This window comes from Tenrec ecaudatus, chromosome 1 (assembly GCF_050624435.1).
Source record: "Tenrec ecaudatus isolate mTenEca1 chromosome 1, mTenEca1.hap1, whole genome shotgun sequence".
In the NCBI taxonomy this organism is placed as follows: Eukaryota; Metazoa; Chordata; class Mammalia; order Afrosoricida; family Tenrecidae; genus Tenrec; species Tenrec ecaudatus.
Genome location: NC_134530.1, coordinates 68,580,669 through 68,600,586, shown reverse-complemented (window position 1 = coordinate 68,600,586; position 19,918 = coordinate 68,580,669). Strand labels below are relative to the sequence as shown.

The 19,918-nt window shown below is 48.1% G+C and overlaps 1 protein-coding gene across 3 annotated transcripts in view; it reads right to left on the bottom strand.

The window, feature by feature from the left end:
• Positions 1-19,918, bottom strand: part of ST3GAL3 (ST3 beta-galactoside alpha-2,3-sialyltransferase 3) — a 239,393-nt gene that overhangs the window by 204,763 nt on the left and 14,712 nt on the right. For all 3 annotated transcript variants that reach the window (XM_075555119.1, XM_075555100.1, XM_075555110.1), the window contains exon 2: positions 3,528-3,672. In XM_075555119.1, the coding sequence (XP_075411234.1) occupies positions 3,528-3,642 (115 nt within the window). In that variant the 5' untranslated portion in view covers positions 3,643-3,672. The remainder of the gene's footprint in view (positions 1-3,527; positions 3,673-19,918) is intronic.

The window sequence follows — 19,918 nt, the reverse complement described above, 5'->3', positions numbered from 1 at the left end:
AATCCTATCAGTGGGTGCCCACCTTCCTTTTTTTTTTTTTTTTACTTATCTAATTATCTTTATTTATTTTTTTTTCTTTTCTTCTTTTACATTTTATTAGGGACTCATACAACTCTTACCACAATCCATACATATACATACATCAATTGTATAAAGCACTTCCATACATTCCCTGCCCCAATCATTCTCAAGGCATTTGCTCTCCACTTAAGCCCCTTGCATCAGGTCCTCTTTTTTTTCCCCTCCTCCCTCCCTATTCCCCCCTCCCTCATATGCCCTTGGTAATTTATACATCGTTGTTTTGTCATATCTTGCCCTATCCGGAGTCTCCCTTCCCCTCTTCTCTGCTGTCCCTCTCCCAGGGAAGAGGTCACATGTGGATCCTTGTAATCAGTTCCCGCCCACCTTCCTTATATGATCACTGAAGACAAACACATGCATAAGTAAATGTGGTGAAGAAAGCTGATGATGCCCAGCTATCAAAAGATATAGCGTCTGGGGTCATAAAGGCTTAATGATAAACAAGTGGCCATCTAGCTCAGAAAAAACAAAGCCCATATGGAAGAAGCACATCAGCCTGTGTGACCACGAGCTTTCGAAGGGATCTTGTATCAGGCATCAAAGAACAAAAAATCATGTCATTGTAAATGAGGGTGAGTTCAGAGTGGAGACTCAAACCCCATCAGTAGGCAACTGGAGACCCCCTTACAGAAGAGTCTCAGGGTAGGAGACAAGCCAGTCAGGATGCAGGGTAGCAATGATGAAACATAAAACTTTCCTCTAGTTCCTAAATGCTTCCTCCTCCCCCACTATCATGATCCCAATTCTACCTTACAGATCTGGCTAGACCAGAGGATGTACACTGGTACAGATAGGAACTGGAAACACAGGGAATCCAGGGCAGATGATCCCTTCAGGACCAGTGGTGAGAGTGGCGATGCCTGGAGGGTGGAGAGTATGTGGGGTAGAAAGGGGGAACCTATTACAAGAACCTACATATAGCCTCCTCCCTGAAGGATGGACAGCAGAGAAGTAGGCGAGGTGAGACATCGGACAGTGTAACATATGACAAAATAATAATAATTTATGAATTATGAAGGGTTAATGAGGGAGGGGGACTGGGGAGGGAGGGGGAAAATAAGGAGCTGATATTAAGGGCTCAAGTACAAAGCAAATGTTTTGAGAATGATGATGGCAACAAATGTACAAATGTGATTGACACGATGGATGTGTTTATGGATTGTGATAAGAATTGTACAAGCCCCCCAAAAATGATTAAAAAATAAAATAATGAGCACAGTTTTTAAAGACAGGCAATCAGGATCGAGACTGCAGTCCCAACAATGAACTGTCTGAGCGTGGTGAGTTAAACTAAGTGCTTCCGTTCATCCGGCTGGAAAGTAGGGGTGACAGCAGCTTCTTCGGGTGACTGCAGTGTCGTCAGTTGCTGTGGAGTTGGTGCCGCCTTCCGGGTTACAGAGCAGGACTGCTCCCAAGGGTCTAAAGAGCCGCCACCCAACCCAGAAGCCAAGCCTCTCCTTCTGCTTCCACTGGATGGGCTCGAGCTGCCGACGGTGCCACCTGGGGGCTTTCGCGGGCTATACTACACTCTGGGAAAGCGAATCTGTGCAATGCGGATAAGCCAACCCTAACTCACTGCACTGCGCCGATCCTGACTCACAGCGACTGTGCGGCACGGGGAGCTGCGTGGGGAGCTCATTGTGGGAGCAGAAAGCCTCGTCCTCCTCCTCGGAGCAGCTGCGAGTGTCACCCCGCTGACCTTGTGGGTCACAGCCCGACGCATAATCCCCACCACCGTGCCCCAGAACACTCAAATACTTTCTACTAAAGCGAGCGATAGACAAACGGTTAATGAACCTCTAGAGACGCAACAAGAACGAGAATTACTGGGGGTGGCGGGGAGCGGAGTGGGTGGAAGGGGGAGCTGATATCAGGGAGTTGAAGAAGAAAGGAAGTGTTCTGAAGCTGATTGTGGGAGCACTTGTACAATTCTGCCTGATGGACTGAACGGTGGGATGGTACCATGTCTGGATTAGCTCCTAAAAACAGTTTGGGGAAACTGGGACGACCAGAACTCAGGCGTCTGTGAGTTCTGGCTCTCACAGGGTGTGGTGCAAAGTATAATTTATAAAGTGTCTAGCACAATACGTGGTACACAACACCTTATCTTCAAGGGGAAAAGAAGCTAACTTCCTTTCTGACTTTTCTAGGGAACTACTGCCTGATCTTTGATGACTTCTGTCAATCCCAGGCACTTAGCAGAAATGCCGCCCACCCGCGGCCTAGAACAGACTCCCTGTGGACTGCAGACGCCGCTCAACCCACTCGTCCTTGAAACAGACAACAACCGCCTTCTCCCCTCCTCTGGCTGCACTACACCGAGGCAAACACTCATCTCGGGTAGTGCCCTCAACTTTCCAAATAAACCTCTACAGAATAAACCCTTGAAACACCAAGTAATTAGTGGTAATTATAAGCTGATTCTTAACAGGCACTTAAATGTTCCAAAGAAAACAGGAAACATAAAATCTAACACTGCATGTTAAAACTGGCTTGAAGGGCTTCAGTAGTTGGAGGCATGCAAAGCGCAAAGACCCGCGAGAACTGCCTGGCGGGTCGAGCGCCCTGCCAGGGTCTCCCCACACAGCAGTCCACGAGCCTGGGCCTTGGTAACGCCTTCCACTCATTGGCTCACTCTCCTGAGAGCGGGATGCTCCTTGGGCACCAGTAGAAATGTACAGAAAGAAAACATCCTCACTGGGAATCAGAAGAGGCGGCCTGAGGTTCCCTGCACCCTGCTCAGAGCCACGGGGCAAAGGGAACCCACTTCAGGTCAGGGAGTGGCAGTCGAAGCGAACGTGCAAAGGTCAGTGCTGAAGCGCGCGCGGCCCCCACGGCAAGCCTCCGGCCAAAGGCGGGGCGGCCACTAGCAGCCCCATCAGAGGGCGGGGCAGCCCGTGGGAGCAGCGTCTGGGGAGGAATCCGGAGCGAGTGGGACAAAGTCCCCGCTCTACTTGGGTGCGGGCTCGGTAGCAGCGAAGGCTAAAGAGTAAGCAAACCAGTTTCTCTGGGGAAAACAGAACGAGGATGAGGTTAAACTGAAAATTAAAGAAAAAGGCAAAGATGAATGTCTTAAAGGCAGAAGAAACGGCAGCTTGGAGAGCAAGCCCCAAAGCACTAAAGGGAGAGGGGGTGGCGCACCCCGTAGCAGTTAAGTAGATGAACAAAGCCATGCAGAAGCCAGGCAGTTAGCTTGCACTGGCGGGCCCTTTTCTCGGTGCTGCGTAAAGGAATTGAGGTTTGCATGGCGTGCGGCTGTAACGCACAAACGAGCCCTTAGCCTACCGTCAGTAAAGTGTGAGGCAACGTCTAAGGCTGAGTCCCAGATAAGTCCAGCTCCCTCACGGTGCACCTCTGCAGAACATGAGGGCGTCACAGCACCACAAAAAGCCAGATAACTGCCGTGCAATGGGTGCCCCCAGTGGGGCTGGCGCGGCGGCACTTACCGGCGTCCTCCCAGCGGAGCAGGTGAAGCTTCCACGCAGAGTAATACAGAAACCCCAGGACCAGGAAGAGGCAGAGGGCTAGCAGCAGGTTCCGCACAAACACCAAGAGTCCCATCTTCACATGGTTTGTGCCTTCCTACATGACCTAAGGGGGAAAAAGAAATTACTGCAGGTCAAAAAGATAAAGCCATCATCTCATTGACACATGCGATCTTCAAACAAATTGTCTCTAGGCTTACTGGTCAGACAGAAATTGGAGGGACCCCAGGATGGCCCCTTCGGATTTGAGGCTGAACTCGATCGCCACACTGGAGTCATCAAGCCCTGAAGCTCAAAGGGTAGCACGTCCCAAGGACAAGGCTCAGAGGGCCAGGGGAGGAGAACTGGGAACGGGACATCCGAGGAGAAGGTGGCTTCCGCAGTGTGACACTGAAGGGGTGGCGATGGAAGACTGGAATCAAAGCAACCATACGGATTGTGGCGTATGAAGCTATGGCCCGCTTACACAACTGCCTCTGGATCCGCGTACAGATTCCACATCAGCACGATTACGTGCTCTGGAAGTCCCACTCTTCTCAAGGCTATGCAGTTTGTTATGATCCGAATGCTTTCAGAGTCACAGAAACACAAGCAAACATCTTTCTGGTATTATCTGCTTTGAGCTAAGATCCATGTGACATCCTTGCTCCTTGCTGGACACCGCTTGTTCCACACGTTCTGCATCCCGCCTGCACGTCAATGCACAGCTGCAGCTGCTGTCGGCTGATCTTCAGCACATGGTACTTGCATGAGGTCTCTGTGAAACTGACCTCGAGTTTGTGCATTCTGTGGGGTCACCTTTCTTTGGAATGGGAACAAATATGGATGTCTCCGGGTCAGTTTGCCACAACAAGGGCATGCAGCATGGGTTCAGAGTGTTAGTTAGGGCTGTAGCCTCTCCCAGCCTTACTCAATGTGAATGCTGAGCAAATCATCCGAGAAGCTGGATCACTCGAGGAAAATGGGGCACCAGCATTAGAGGAACCCTAAGAACACCCTCGGTATGCAGATGACACACCTCATTACTGAGAGTGAAAGGGACTTAGATCGAGAACTGCAGCCTTTGGTTTGGATTACAAACCAATCTCCTCACAGCTGGGCCAAGATGGACGCCGTCAGGGATCTCGCCCTGCTTGGATCCACCATCAGGGATCACAGAAGCAGCAGAGAGCAAACGCACAGTGGGTAAATCTGCTGCACAGGACCTCATGAAAGTGTTGGGGGACGGAGGGGGAGTTACTTTGAGAACTAGGGTGCACCTGGCGTAAGCCATGCTATTTTCAATGCCTCATGCACCTGGGAAGGTTGGACACTGAATGAAGAAGGCCCGACAAGAGTCAATGCATTTGAATGATGGTGCCAGCAAAGAATACTGAAAGTACCATGGTCTGCCAAAGGAACACACGGGTCTGTCTTGGAAGAAGTACAGCAGCCAGAATGCTCCTCGGAGGCGAGGATGGCGAGACTTCCTCCACGTGCTCTGGACATGCCAGGAGATACCCGTCCCTGGAGGAGGACATCGTGCTTGGTGAAGAAGAGAGGAACCACCATGGGGAGAGCTGGGCAGGGCTTCATTCTGTTGCACATGTGGTCCCCCTGAGTCAGAACGGACTCCGTGGTACCTGACAGCGCAACCACAGCCTTGCCCACATTCTCACTTGGCGAGCCGTGTCTGGGGTTTTTAAGGCTTGCAATCAGCCACCTAAGCGGCCTTCATTATATCTGCACAGTCCCTTCTGATACTGAACATAACCTAGTCACAGGTTCCAGTATTCAGGAGTGGTTGTCTTCGGGGAGCCATTCTGCAAACCACATCCTTCATTAAACCCTCAATTCCCGTAGAATAAAGTAATTTCTCCTTAAAGCCTTTCTGCGCAAGTCCCCATTCTCTCTCCAGACCCATCCCTCACACCCCCAACCTCACGAGTGTCCTAGACACCAGCCATTCTTCCAACTCTACTGCAGGCAGTCCTCCCACCAGATGCACACCACTGTGTGCTCTTCAAATGTAACATGCCCAAGGCTTCCTGGAGCCCGTCTCAACCCCACTCAGAGAGCCTCCCAACACAACAGCAGAAACTATGTATAACTCTTCTAAATGAAGACTGAAAAAGCATCCTTTGTAGATTACACAGTTATCTAGCTGGGAAAAAAACAACAAGGAAATCCCGTGGAAAAAAACATGACAGCTCAGAGGAAGTTCAACAAAGCAAGTGATGAGAAGATTTATTCCCACAAATCAGAAGCTTCTGAAAGACTTTACCAGCAATAAACTATTGGAAGACGTAAAGGGGGGGGGGGGAGAATCCATTTACAAAATTCCCTAAAGATAAACTTTAGGAGAAGTGGGCAAGACTTTCACTAAGTGACAGGAAAGCCCAAAATAAAGAGATAGAAAATGTTCTTAAATGGAAAGCTGTCTCTGGCCCTACTATGAGACATGATGCCCCTCAGTGACTAAGGGCGATACAGGGGACAGCACCGGAGACACAGTGTGGGAATTGCACCTGACCTGATCCCACCACACCGAGGCAAATCACTGGGGGAGTGCAGCGGAACAGCAAGGGAATGGAGTGGCAAGGTCCCCAGGGAATGCTGAAAGTGGACTTTGGGGCCAGGGCGTGGTGCCCCAACAGACTGGACTGGAAAACGCCCCTAAGGGCCAGCAAACGATCCCTGAACTAACTACAAGCTTTTCTCTTGGGAATTGTTGTTTTATTCTTTGTCAGTGGTTTGTTTTGTTGTTTTGTTGTCTGGTTGTATACTGTTGCTTTGTTTTCCTCTGTCTTGTTCTCGTGCATGTTAGTGTCTCCACAGGTCTGTCTGAATAGGACAGGCTGGATGAACTATCTGGATGAAAAACAACGGGACCGACAGTTCCGGGGGGACTTGGGGTGGGGGGGTAGGGGGGGTAAGGAAGTGGTGTTAACAAACCCAGGGACAAGGGAAAAACATGGGACCCCAAATGGTAGAGAAGGGGGAGTGGCAGGCCTGGTGGGGAATGATCAAGGGTAAGGTTGCTTAGAGAAGAGGTATACTCTAGGCCAGGTGGCAATGAAGCATGGTAGTAGGGCAGGAGGAAAGTCAAGGGAGATGGAGGAAAGAGCTAGGAGTCAAAGGGCATTCATGGAGGTCTAGACAAAGACATGTACATGCAAATATATATAGGAGGATGGGGAAATAGATCTATGTGTCTATATTTATAGGTCAAGTATTAAGGTGGCGGAAGGACCTTGGGCCTCTATTCAAACACTCCCTCAATGCATGAATACCTTCTTTTATTAAATTGGAACTCTATGATGCTCACTCTCCCGACACAACGGCTGGAGCCAAAGTGGGTGAACAAGTAAATGTGGTGAAGAAAGCTGATGGTGCCCGGCTATCAAAAGAGATAGTGACTGGGGTCTTAAAGGCTTGAAGATAAACAAGCGGCCATCTAGCTCAGAAGCAACAAAGTCCACATGGAAGAACACACCAGCCTGTGTGATCGAGTGGTCCCAAAGGGATCAGTTACCAGGCATCAAAGAACAAAAAATCATATCATTGACTGCACACCTCCATGATAGGATCGCTGAAGACAAATGGGTGCATAAGCAAATGTGGTGAAGAAAGCTTATGGTGCCCGGCTATCAAAAGAGATAGTGTCTGGGGTCTTAAAGGCTTGAAGGTGAACAAGCGGCCATCTAGCTCAGAAGCAAAAAAGCCCACATGGAAGAAGCACACCGGCCAGTGCGATCACGAGGTGCCAAGGGACCAGGTATAAGGCATCATGCAAAAAAAAAAAAAAACGATATAAGTGTGTGTATGTATGTGTATATATGTGTATATGTATATGTATACATATACCATATTAAATGAAGGGGGAAGTGCAGAGTGGAGACCCAAGGCCCAAGTGTCGGCCAATGGAGATCCCCTCATAGAGGCGTTTAGGAGAGGAGATGGGTTAATTAGGGTGCGAGGTAGTACCGATGAAGAACACAGCTTTCCCCCAGATCCTGGATGCTTCCTCCCCCCAACTACCATGATCCGAATTCTACCTTGCAGGGCTGGATAGGACAGAGGCTGTACACTGGTACATATGGGAGCTGGAGGTACAGGGAATCCAGGGTGGATGATACCTTCAGGACCAAGGGTGTGAGGGACGATGCTGGGAGAGTGGAGGGTGAGTGGGTTGGAAAGGGGGAACTGATTACAAGGATCCACATGTGACCTCTTCCCTGGGAGAGGGACAGCAGAGAAGGGGGGAAGGGAGACTCCGGATAGGGCAAGATATGACAAAATAACAAGGGCACATGAGGGAGGGGGGAAAGGGGAGGGAGGGGAAAAAAAAAAAGAGGACCTGATGCAAGGGGCTTAAGTGGAGAGCAAATACCTTGAGAATGATTGGGGCAGGGAAAGTATGATGTGCTTTATACAATTGATGTATGTATATGTATGGATGGTGATAAGAGTTGTATGAGTCCCTAATAAAATGTAAAAAAAGAAAAGAGGAGAAAAAAATGATTAGGGCAAAGACTGTACAGATGTGCTTTATACAATTGATGTATGTATATGTATGAACTGTGATAAGAATTGTATGAGCCCCTAATAAATTGTTAAAATTTAAAAAAAAATAAAGAAAAATTTTAAAAAAAGAAAAAAAAGTATAAAAAAAGAAAAAAATGGAAAGATGTCAGTATAAACTCAGTATAATTCCAATCAAGATCTGCAAAATGTTTTTTCCAGACTTAATCTAAAGGCAATCTGAAGAGTTGTGTCCAACAAAACTGAGAAACTTTAAAAAATGAAAATAATGATTGACCTTACTAGTTATGAAAACCTACAAAAAATAAAACAGTCTACAAATTAGCGCTTTTTCTCTGTATACACACACAGATGAATGTAATTTCCTTATAAATGCATATATTAATTTACTGTACAGTAAACGTATAAATACCGGAGGAAAGAAAGTGGGGGGGGGAGCGAGGGGGGGGGAAGGGAAAGGAAGCGAAGAAAACATCCTGGAAAGACACACAACCCAGGAACCCATTGCTAGAGTCCACTGACTCCCAGTGGCCCTGTCAGAGAGAGGGGACCTGCCCCACAGGGACCCCAGGCTGTGATCCGGACGGCGCAGGTGCTCGATCTCTTCCCCTGCAGACCAGCTGGAGGGCTGAGAGCCAAGCACGTAACCGCTGGGCCATGACCGCTCTGCTTATATACTTCTGAATTAGGCGCATTCATCGTAAATCAGACATTGCTCCTGCAAGTGTTTCTAAGATTAAACGAAGGAAACTGGTCATACTTCCTAGGAACATAAACTGGGATATGCTTCCAGAAACCATTTGGAACGATCAACTGCATTTACAACACTCCAATCCCGTCCCAGCATGTCTACTTCTGCGGCTGGTTCCTTGAGAAACACTCAAACCAATAGGATAACGAATGATCAGTGGCGGCGACGACTGTAAGAATAAGTATTAGAAACAATTCAAACAACACAAATCAATACTGGTGCCTCTATCTGATGCGACCTTGGCAGGAAACAGACGCCACACTCAGGGAGCACACTGAGGAAAGTTCCATGACAGGGATTTGTACTTATTTACTTTCTACACTCCAGTATAAGCCGACCCAAATAAATCTTGCTTTCTTCCTTTCTTTCTGTGGCTGAGGGAGTAGCGCTCAAGGAGCCACCACGGATGCAACCGTAGGAAGCTATTACCACCCTTTGGCATGAAAGACATCACTGCAACATAAGAAGCAAGAGGAGGAGCTGAAGAGAAGACCCGACCCAACAAGGGGCATGGCTGCTGCCAAACTGTAAACACACACATACCACCACCACCATCACATCACCACCACCCACCACCACCACCATCACATCACCCACCACCTCCATCACATCACCACCACCACCATCATATCACCCACCACCATCACATCACCACCACCATCACATCACCACCACCTCCATCACATCACCATCACCCACCACCACCACCATCACATCACCACCACCTCCATCACATCACCACCACCACCACCACCATCATATCACCCACCACCATCACATCACCACCACCATCACATCACTACCACCATCAATCACATCACCACCACCTCCATCACATCACCACCACCACCACCACCATCATATCACCCACCACCATCACATCACCACCACCATCACATCACCACCACCATCAATCACATCACCACCACCTCCATCACATCACCACCACCACCACCACCATCATATCACCCACCACCATCACATCACCACCACCATCACATCACTACCACCACCATCACATCACCACCACCACCATCACATCACCATCACCCACCACCACCATCATATCACCATCACCACCACCACCATCATATCACCCACCACCATCACATCACCACCACCATCACATCACTACCACCACCATCACATCACCACCACCACCATCACATCACCATCACCCACCACCACCATCACATCACCATCACCACCACCACCATCATATCACCCACCACCATCACATCACCACCACCTCCATCACATCACCACCACCACCACCACCATCATATCACCCACCACCATCACATCACCACCACCATCACATCACCACCACCTCCATCACATCACCACCACCACCATCACATCACCCACCACCACCATCACTACCATCACCACCACCTCCACCACCACCACCACCATCAACCCCCCACACAGGAGGAGGACCAACAGAAACTGTGGGGGAATGGAGACATTGGTAGGTGTAAGATATGAAAACCAATAATTTATCATTTATCAAGGGGTCACAAGAGAGGGGGGAAGGGAGGGGAAAAGGAGGAGCTGATAACAAGGGCTCAAATAGAAAGTAAATGTTTAGAAAATTATGATGGCAGCATATGTACAAATGTGCTTGGTACAACTGATGTATGCATTGTTATAAGAGCTGTAAGAGCCCTCAACAAAATGATCTTTTAAAAACAGAACAATATCCAACCCAGGATTGATGAACCTATAGGGACAGCAAATAAAATAAGGGTTCCGAGGAAGGGGTGGGGTTACAGAGGTGAGGGGGTGAGGGTGGGGCACCAACTAAAGGGAGACGACGTCAAGGAGTCCAGGAGGAAAAGACTGTTTGGAAACGGATTGTGGTGGCAACTGTACAAGTCTGCTTGACCGTGACTGAACTATGGAGTGATATATGTATTAACTCCCAATTAATAATAAATATTTTTTAAGTTTTAAATGTTTTTTAAATTTTAAAACAATATACAATAAAAAACAAACAACAAATACAAAACTACCACTAAACAAGCTTCCACCACGTTCTTTACACCTGTGTCTGGGTGCAGGGGATCAGAGGCAGGGGCGTGAGTCCACTATGGGAAATCCAGGGACGTGGTACGAGGTGTTACAAACGCAGGGCCTGACCAGATAAGTAAAGATACTGGGGGCTAATGAGAGGCAGTTTCTCAATAACAGAAGAGAGATTATACGTACAGAAAGGAAGAACTAGAAGTAATCTTTTACGTTGCATGGGAACTCAAGATGGGAGCTGTTACCTTATGGCTTTCGATATCCGTAACCCCCAAATCAAACCAGCTGCCAAGGAGTCAGCTGGAGCTCAAGACACCACCCAGTGTGTCTCAGTGGCTGCGCTCCAATGCCCATGACCGCTCAGAAGCTGGCAGGCACGCCTTGCTTCCGATGGGTGGATGCAAATCCCCACCCTCTGCTCAAATGTGTGGGACACCCAGGGATTCTTCAATGTATGAAGATTTAAAATAAACAAACACAGACGGGGGCAGCATGTGGATCTATACCTGCGTATATTCCCCAACTCTATCCAGAAAGATACAGTGACATCCCGGTGTCACACGAGCACGTCAGCACTTAGATCTTTGTAAGCAGAGCCGTTGTAGTGTGGATTGATTGGGAGACGGGTTACAGAGCGGAAGGGGTCGCACTCAGCTCGGACGCATTGTTTCTCGCCATGGAAATCCACCGCGTATCATCGCGTTTCCTACGCGCTCCCTGTGCTTCCTGTTTCCCAGTCCTTCTTCGGAACTCTGGGGGTAAATGCTGCCCTTTGGATCTCACATGGCTGATTACTGCAAGGTGGGCGAAGCGCAGAGTGTTCACGTCACAGATCTGGCTATTGTTTGGCTGAAAACTGAACCATGAAATGAGTTCACCTCTAACCCGGAGGGGTGGCCAGGGACCAAAGTCTCCGGGGCTCCAGTCTCGATCCAACCAGGACGCCTGGATGGTATTTTGCCGTTTGGAATTTCATTCTACATTTTTCTCCCACTCTGTCCGGATCTCTCCCTATGAAGTGGGAGCCAAGCACCATCTGGTTCACTGGTGTTCCTGCGGCCCATTAACTCAGCGGACTAGCTGCCTTCCGTTTCTATCAGTCTTCTTTGCTCCGGACGAGGAGGGACTAGCGGCTGCATCTTTGATGGCTGCTCACGGCCGGCCGGCTGGGACCTCAGCTGCCACTCACCATGGAGGAAAGTAGAGCGAGAGCTCTGTGGGCGAGGCTTTGCCAAGGGGCCTGGTGTCCCCACACTGCGCTCCTTGGATCTTGTTTTCCGACGCCATGCTTCACCACTAGGAGCGAGAGCGGTGCCCGAGAGCGGGGGCCGTGCAGGCTCACAGCAAGGGTGGAGGGCTGTTGGGTCTGAAGATCACGTGGAGGACATGTCACAGGACAAAGAAGCCTGTCTGCAGGGGCTCCCACGAGTCTCAGCCAAAGCAACTTAGCTTCCAGAGAAAGGCTGACAAGAAGCGGCGAGCATTCCTTACAGAAGCAGCCAGCAAGTGAGGAGACAGCCTTCTCCAGAGAAAGGCAGCTCGTGCGTGTAGAAGGGATGATGTAATGAGAAGACCGCCAGTTACGGGCCATTCTAGTAAGAATTCGGCTAAGAAACATTACAGGATGCTAAAATGAATGGGCAAATGTTTCATGAGAAACACAATACTGGGCAATTTTAAAGTATTTCTCCATAAAATACTTACTAATTATAGAAGAGAGTAACTATACTCGGGAGAAATCGGGCAGACACCGCCATGAGCTAGCTGAAGGATGTATGGGAGTTCCTTGTAATAATTTTGGGAGGCTTTTCTAAATCTGAAATGATTTCAAAATGAAAAGTTGAAGAAAAAAACAGCAGACTTAAATGTTCAACCAAATCATGGTGCAGCCACACGGGAGATCAGCCAGCCGTTCACAAGGATGTTTACGGAGAAATGCTCGGCCATGGGGAAATGCTTACAATATCAAATGGGAAAAATTAAAAACAAGGATAGACGCAGCTATTTGAAGGTACAGAAGAACACTAGCAGGAAACATAAAAATGCTAACAACACATGAAGCTTAGAATCTGTCTGGCTGTGGGGCACACACGGCTTCCTGGGCAGGCAGAGGAAAGCACACACCAGCTGCGGATACCCCAGCGTGGGGTGGACATGGGCAGCTCTGCTCAGCTCTTGGCAGCGTTTGCTCCTTGTCTCCTCAGGGACCCTGGGAGTGGAGGGGTTATGCGTTGGACTGCGATCTGCATGGTCGGCAGTTGGAAACCACAGGCAGCTCCTTGGGAGAGAGACAGGGCTTTCTACTCCCCTCAACAGTTACGGTCTCAGAAACCCACAGGGGTCACTAGGAGTCAGCACTGACTCCTTGACAGTGAGTGTGGATTTTTTGTTTGTTGAATTTGAGGAGGGTGTTTAGTGGTGTTGCCTCCTTAGCTTCTCCACAGGTAATGCAACAAACACTAGGTGCCAGGGATACCACGCACACAGGACTCTCAGAGACACTGACACGCAGGCCCTGCCCTCAGAGGGACGATTCAAGCTGGGTGCAGTATAGTCTGATGAGACACATATCACTCCTCTACTTCCTGAATGCTCTCCCCACCCCTACTACCATGACTCAGTTACGAACCCAGCTAGACCAGAGTGCACACATGGGTGCAGATAAGAGCTCTGGACACATGGAATTCAGGACAGATGAAAGCCTCAGGAACAGTAGTAGTGTGGCTGCTCACCTCTCGTGGCTTCCTCAGCCCACTGCAATCTAGTCCGGCCCCACCTCACTAGCGGCTCGCCCCGTCCCGGTGTCGTTGGGAAGAGAGACACAGGGGTGCAGACAGCACTGGTGACGCTGTCAGAGGGGGTGACATCAAAATGACCAGCTAGACTTTTTATGAGTCACTTGGAGATCTCTTATAACAATCCATCACTCAATGGTATTATTAAGCACACTTGTACATAGGTTGCCATCATCATTTCCAAAACATCTTCTTCCTACTTGAGCCCTTGGTATCAGTTCATTTCCCCTCCTCCCTTTCCCACCCTCATGAACCCTTGATCAATTATATATTATTATTTCGTGTCTTACACTGTCCATTGTCTTCCTTCACACACACGTGTGTGTGTGTGTGTGTTACATATCCAACCTTGTGACTGGTTCCCCCTTTCTCCCCCTTCCCCACTCCCACCATCTCCTTACCCTCATGATATCACCACTCCCACTACTGTTCCTGAGGCTTTCATCTGTCCTGAATTCCATGTGTCCAGAGCTCTTATCTGCACCCATGTGTGCACTCTGGTCTAGCTGGGTTTGTAACTGAGTCATGGTAGTGGGGGTGGGGAGAGCATTCAGGAAGTAGAGGAGTGATATGTGTTTCATCAGACTATACTGCACCCAGCTTGAATCGTCCCTTCCTTGTAACCCCTCTGTGGGGACATGTCCAGTATTCTACAGATGGGCTTTGGGTCTCCACTCCAACCCTCTCTTTCACATCGATACAATTGTTTGTTTTGGATCTTTTGATACCTGATCCCTTCAATACCTCATGATTTCACACAAGCTGTGTGCTTCTTCCACGCGGGCTTATTTGCTTTCCCTGCTAGATGATGGCTTGTTTAACTTCAAGCTTTTAAAACCCCAGATGCTACATCTTCTGATAGCCGGGCACCAGTTTCAGCAGAAATGTGTGTGTTTTTATAAAAATACACAAGTAGGTAGTTGTAACAACAAAGACATGTTCATCAGGCGAGCCTCCACATACCATTAAACCGGCAAGGATAAACTACGTGTTCATTGACGTACCGACCCTTCTAACATGCGGTCGCTCCCACTCACTCAGTGACCCGGGCAGCCACGAGCTAGCAACACTGGGTGGCTGCTTTTATTGCTGCCAATGTTTCACCGTTGCTGATTTGGTCACATTTTCTGGTGGTTGAGCTACAGCACTGTGCTAATTCGTATTTACGAATCCATACCAATGCCTTTTTTGAGAATGAGCCAGTAATTACAGGAGAAAGGTAAAAAAGGGCTTCTGCTCAGCTCCTAATAATATTGTCATTCGATTTCACAAAGCAACGTTGTGTTAGTCCTCCTGGTGGCGTAGTGGTTACATGTCGGGCTGCGATCTGCGTGGTCAGCAGTTCAAAATCTCCAGCAGTTCCTCGGGAGAAAGACTGGGCTTTCTACTCCCGGAAACAGCGACAGTCTCAGAAACCCATGGGGGGTCGTTATGAGTCAGCACTGACTAGATGGCAGCAAGTTTGGTTTTTCTATTTACATAATCTATGCTACATTTTAGCCATTTAAGATATTTATCACAAACACGAAGGGGCTTCAAAAAAAGTCTGTGGGAAAAATCCCCTTGCTAATTTTTATTCCCTTTGTCCAGGAACTTTTAGAAGCCCTCCCCACTCAGGTGTCAAGCATCTACACGAAAACGGCACATACCCGCGTCACAACTGGGCATCGGCTTGCCTCTCCGACCACTAGGGCACGGGACTCCAACTACGCAGCACCAGTGCATCCAACCAATGCCCACTCTAATCAGAACAGATGCTGGTGATAACGGACCAGCACCCCAATGAACGCATGCTAACCTCGTTCAGATCGTGTATGATGTATATAAACAAAACTAAATTAAAAATAAGATCAGCACAAGCCAGACCACTGGATACCAGGTGACCATCAGCCATGCCCCTGCCTGCGCCCTCTCATTCCCTGGATGGCCTGCGGGCACCTCAAACTCAGTCGTCACTGATCGTCTCGGTGTTCGTTCTCCTACCTGTCTAGGATGCCCCTCTGCTGCCTTCGTTGCTGGCCAACCAACTCTATTTCGGAACTCTGCTCCAGAACACACCAGCTTCAGGAGGCTTTCCCTCATCACAGTCCTACAGGTGCAGGTACACGGTTGCCCCGGTGGACTCCTGTTATCAGCCCAGCCTTATCACTAACAAGCCTTCATAAAACACACGGGCTGTTTTCCTGCCCCTACAAATAATTAACATATAATTTGAAAGAAGAATCAATTACATAGTTCTGGGAATTGCTGCCGTTTCAAAGCACAGTGTACAGTTAACGCTCAAGAAACTGCTTAAAGGAAAAATAAATGAATAATCTCTTTATATTCCCCAACTGCAGATACAACGATGGAAACTGTGCACAGCAAGAAAAAGTCTTCTAACATCGACTGTGATATCTCTGTACAACTCTTCTTGATATGGCTGAACTATTGAATTGTTTGGATTATGGGACAGCAAAACTTTAAAAAAAAATTCCCAATAAAACTTTAAAGTAAAAAAAAATAATAAATAAAACTTTAAAGTAAGAGCTACAAAAAAAAAAACAAAAACACTAAAGTCAATCTGTGCTAAGGGCATGTGTCTACATACAGGCATGTGCAAATTTTAAATTTAGTAAAACTTCAGGACACTGTCTCAAATCCTTTTACACGCTTATTCTACAGCTACTCCCAAGACCATCTCGCCCACTCTTCCGGCCTCACTGGCCATCACCACACTGGCTCCTTTCCATTTTATACAAGACTTCAGAAGGCCTACGAGGAAAAACCCACTAGCTTCTCGTTCCATTGTCCCACAAACGTTCTGAAGCCCCATTGTACACTCAAGCCCAATCTACCATGAGTTCCACATCAATTAATTTAACTTTCCACGTCATCTATCATCAGACGCCGCAGACTTCCCATAAACCTCTTCTTCCTCCTGTGTTCAGGATCTCAGTGAGAACCTGGGGGTGAGCCGCTCCACCCCTCTCTTGCTCACTCTCAACCTCCTGCACGCCCAGTCGAGTCCTGCGAACGGAGCCACTCACAGCTCTCCATCTTCACCGCTTATTTCAGGGACGACAGTCTTCTACCTGACCTCAGACAAGAGCTTCCGAATAAGCTCCCCACCCCACTCCATTCTTGACCCTCTCCAATTAATTCTCCACTCAGAGGCCAATGTGACCTCACTGTGCTCTCCCGGAGAGTTGGTCACGACAGAGTAAACCTATAGGAGAGGGCCCTATAGAACTGCCTTGGGGGGGGGGGAGTTCCAAAACTGTACTGATTTACATGAGAGGAAAGTCCCATCTTTCTCCCACAGAGCAGCGGACCTGGAGTCTAGCAGGCCAGTGTGTAACCCACTAAGCCACCAGGTCTCCTGAACCTCTGCGGAGGGAGGCCTGTCACACTACATGATCCGGCTCCCCGACCCAGCCGCCTCCCGGGTCTCTTGCCACCTTTACCACCTCATGTCTACAAGTTGACAACACTACGCAACTTCCAGTGTTTTTTAACTTAACCATGTTCTCTCCCGATATTAGAATGATACCCTCTGGACACCTTCACTTCATCTAACCAACTCCTACTGATTTTTTAAGTCTCCAATTAAAGGTGAATTTCTGCCCCCACTGCACCTGGAGAATCTCTTCCTGTTACGTGCTGCTCTTATAAGCTCACAGTGGCTGCAGCCATTGAGCTCACATTTATATGCCGGGTCACCATGGCCAACAACTTGCCTATTTTGTTCGCCACGGAATCCCTGGAAGGCGTTCAAAACTGACCTGGTTATTGAGTGGACATTTCCCCAAGCACATGATTCAGTCAGTTACTGCGTACTTGGCGGAAAAAGGAATCAGAACACATAACACTCAAATATTTCAGTTGCGATAAAAATCTGAGCTTACAGAGATGGTGTCTTCAAACCCTTGCCATTCCTGAAACAACCTACAACCTGAACATTTCTGGAACGCCACCTGGCAGGTTGGTTTGTTTGATTAACAATGGTGAGTTTAAACACCAATACTACATTTGGCCAAACATATACATGAAGCACAATCTATTGTACAAACATCCTGATTTCTCAACTCATGCAGACACTTCCAGGCCACTCCTCCATGTGACGGGTGCCCTACAGGGGCAGCAGCTGCATTTATTTATCTGACTGCCCTCTGCAGATGCAACCCAGGGGACAGCAAGGACAGCAGCTTTTCCAACACGCCTTGCAGCTACAGGTTGTACATTTGCAGTTGTCCCCCCAGGCACAGCTTCCTCTAGACATGCAGGTACATGGTGTATTCCCCGGGGTTCGTGGTCCAGACGGTCCCAGAAGCTCAGTCAGCCGAGTGAAGCAGCTGCCCAACACTCCCTACTTAGAGCCAAGTAGGTGTAGACTGTGCTCACCCCCCCTTTCCCGGGGCCAGACGCCCTGAGCCCAGCCCAGCCAGACATCCTGAGCCAGGGCCAGGCACCCTGAGCCTGGTCCAGCCAGACACCGCAGGCTGGAGGCTGGAGAGAGCCCAGCACCCCTGGCATGGGGAGGTTCTTCACAAGGGCTGCCCAACCTGCCCATCTGCCAGGGTGTCAGGGAGCCAGGCTCAGGTTCAGGGGTTACTCACAGGGTTCACACGGGCACGGACAGCCATCAGGAGCCAGAAAGCCAAAGTCCTGTCCATTCGGTTATCTTCCACCTGAACCTCTGCCATAGGGTGGCTCCCACCTGAGCCACGCCTCATTCCTTCCTCCCCCTGCTGCTGCTCCCTCCACCTGGCGAGTTTCTAGGTCACTCTGAAATGTCAGCATTTGCTCATCTTCAGCCATCAGCCAGACCGGAAAGGAAGTCAATTATGAAAAAACGATGAAGAGCCAAAACCAGAGTATTTCCTGAGCATTTCTCCTGTGACTTTTTCTGAAGCAAGCTAATTAGAACTTACTCTGTACTCTTTATCATTCAGTTTCCCAAACCAGTTACTGAAAGGCGCATCAGTTTTTTGGAAAACATTTATGTTTAATGCATCGCTCCAATTCACATTTTATACATAACCAGGAAGATTTAGAAGTTAATTAGCATGTAATATATTTAATTATCCTGCGCATCAGAGCTGTACACTCTCTAACTGCAAGTCATGGTGTGAGGTTAATTAACTAAAAGAACTAATATGGCTAATATTCCTATAATACTTTCTATGGACCAGCAACAGTTTTAAGAGTTGTGTCTGATCTAATTCACTCAAACTCAACAAATCCATGAGGTCATTATTTCCATTTTACAGAGAAGAAAGTGAGCCATGGAGAGGTTAAAGTATCTTGCCCAAGATCACAGAGCTAGCAAATGACACAGCCAGGATTCAAGCCCAGACAGTCTGGCTTCAATTATATACTGCACTGCCTCTCTAAAAAGGCACCCTTGCGGCCCGTGGGTTAGACAGCAAGCTGCTAGCCGCAAGGTCAGCAGTTTAAGGCCTCCAGGGGCTGGAAGGAAAGGAAGACTAAGCTGCCTGCTCCCCAGAAGTTTCACAATATTGGGAACCCTATGTAAGATCACTAAGAATCGGAAGCAACTCAACGGCACAATTTTATACGGAGGAGCCTCAAAAGGTTTTATGGGGAAATTCCATTATCATTCGATTTCATGTGTCCAGGAGTTTTTGAAGCCCCTCACATATGCCATCCCATTGGCTTGTTGCCTGCACAGTTTTGCAAAGAAAAAAATTGCCAACCAAGAATTATATACCCAGCAAAATCATCACCTAGGGCAGTGGGAAACTCAGGGCATGTCCAGATAGACAGAAATTAAAGGAATTTGTAAAAGCCAGGCCAACCTTACGGTCAATATTATAGAAAGTATTTCAGAGAGAAAACAGTCGATGAGGCAACACCCTGATGTTAGCATACGTGACATCAGCACTCAAAATCAGCCCAGACACACATGGGGGCTTCAAAAGGTTTACGGAAAAATCCCATTATCGTTTCATTCCATTTTTCCATGAATGTTTGAAGGCCTCCTGTAGAAGTATTCAAAGTAAAACAAATCTACAGGACTGAAAATAGAGAAACTGAGATATCAATTTATAAATGAAGACTATTTCAAAGTAAGTGAAATAAATACTGCAGTTATAGACCTTCCAAACAGAGAGGAAGCCAAGTCAGTTCCAAGATAAGACAGTTTTAAACTTGAGAAGAAAATAGTAGATTACAAGGTAACCTCAAAGAAAATTAATGAATTTTGTCATCAAAATTAATGAGTAAAATCATAAAGTTTTACCGAGCATGAA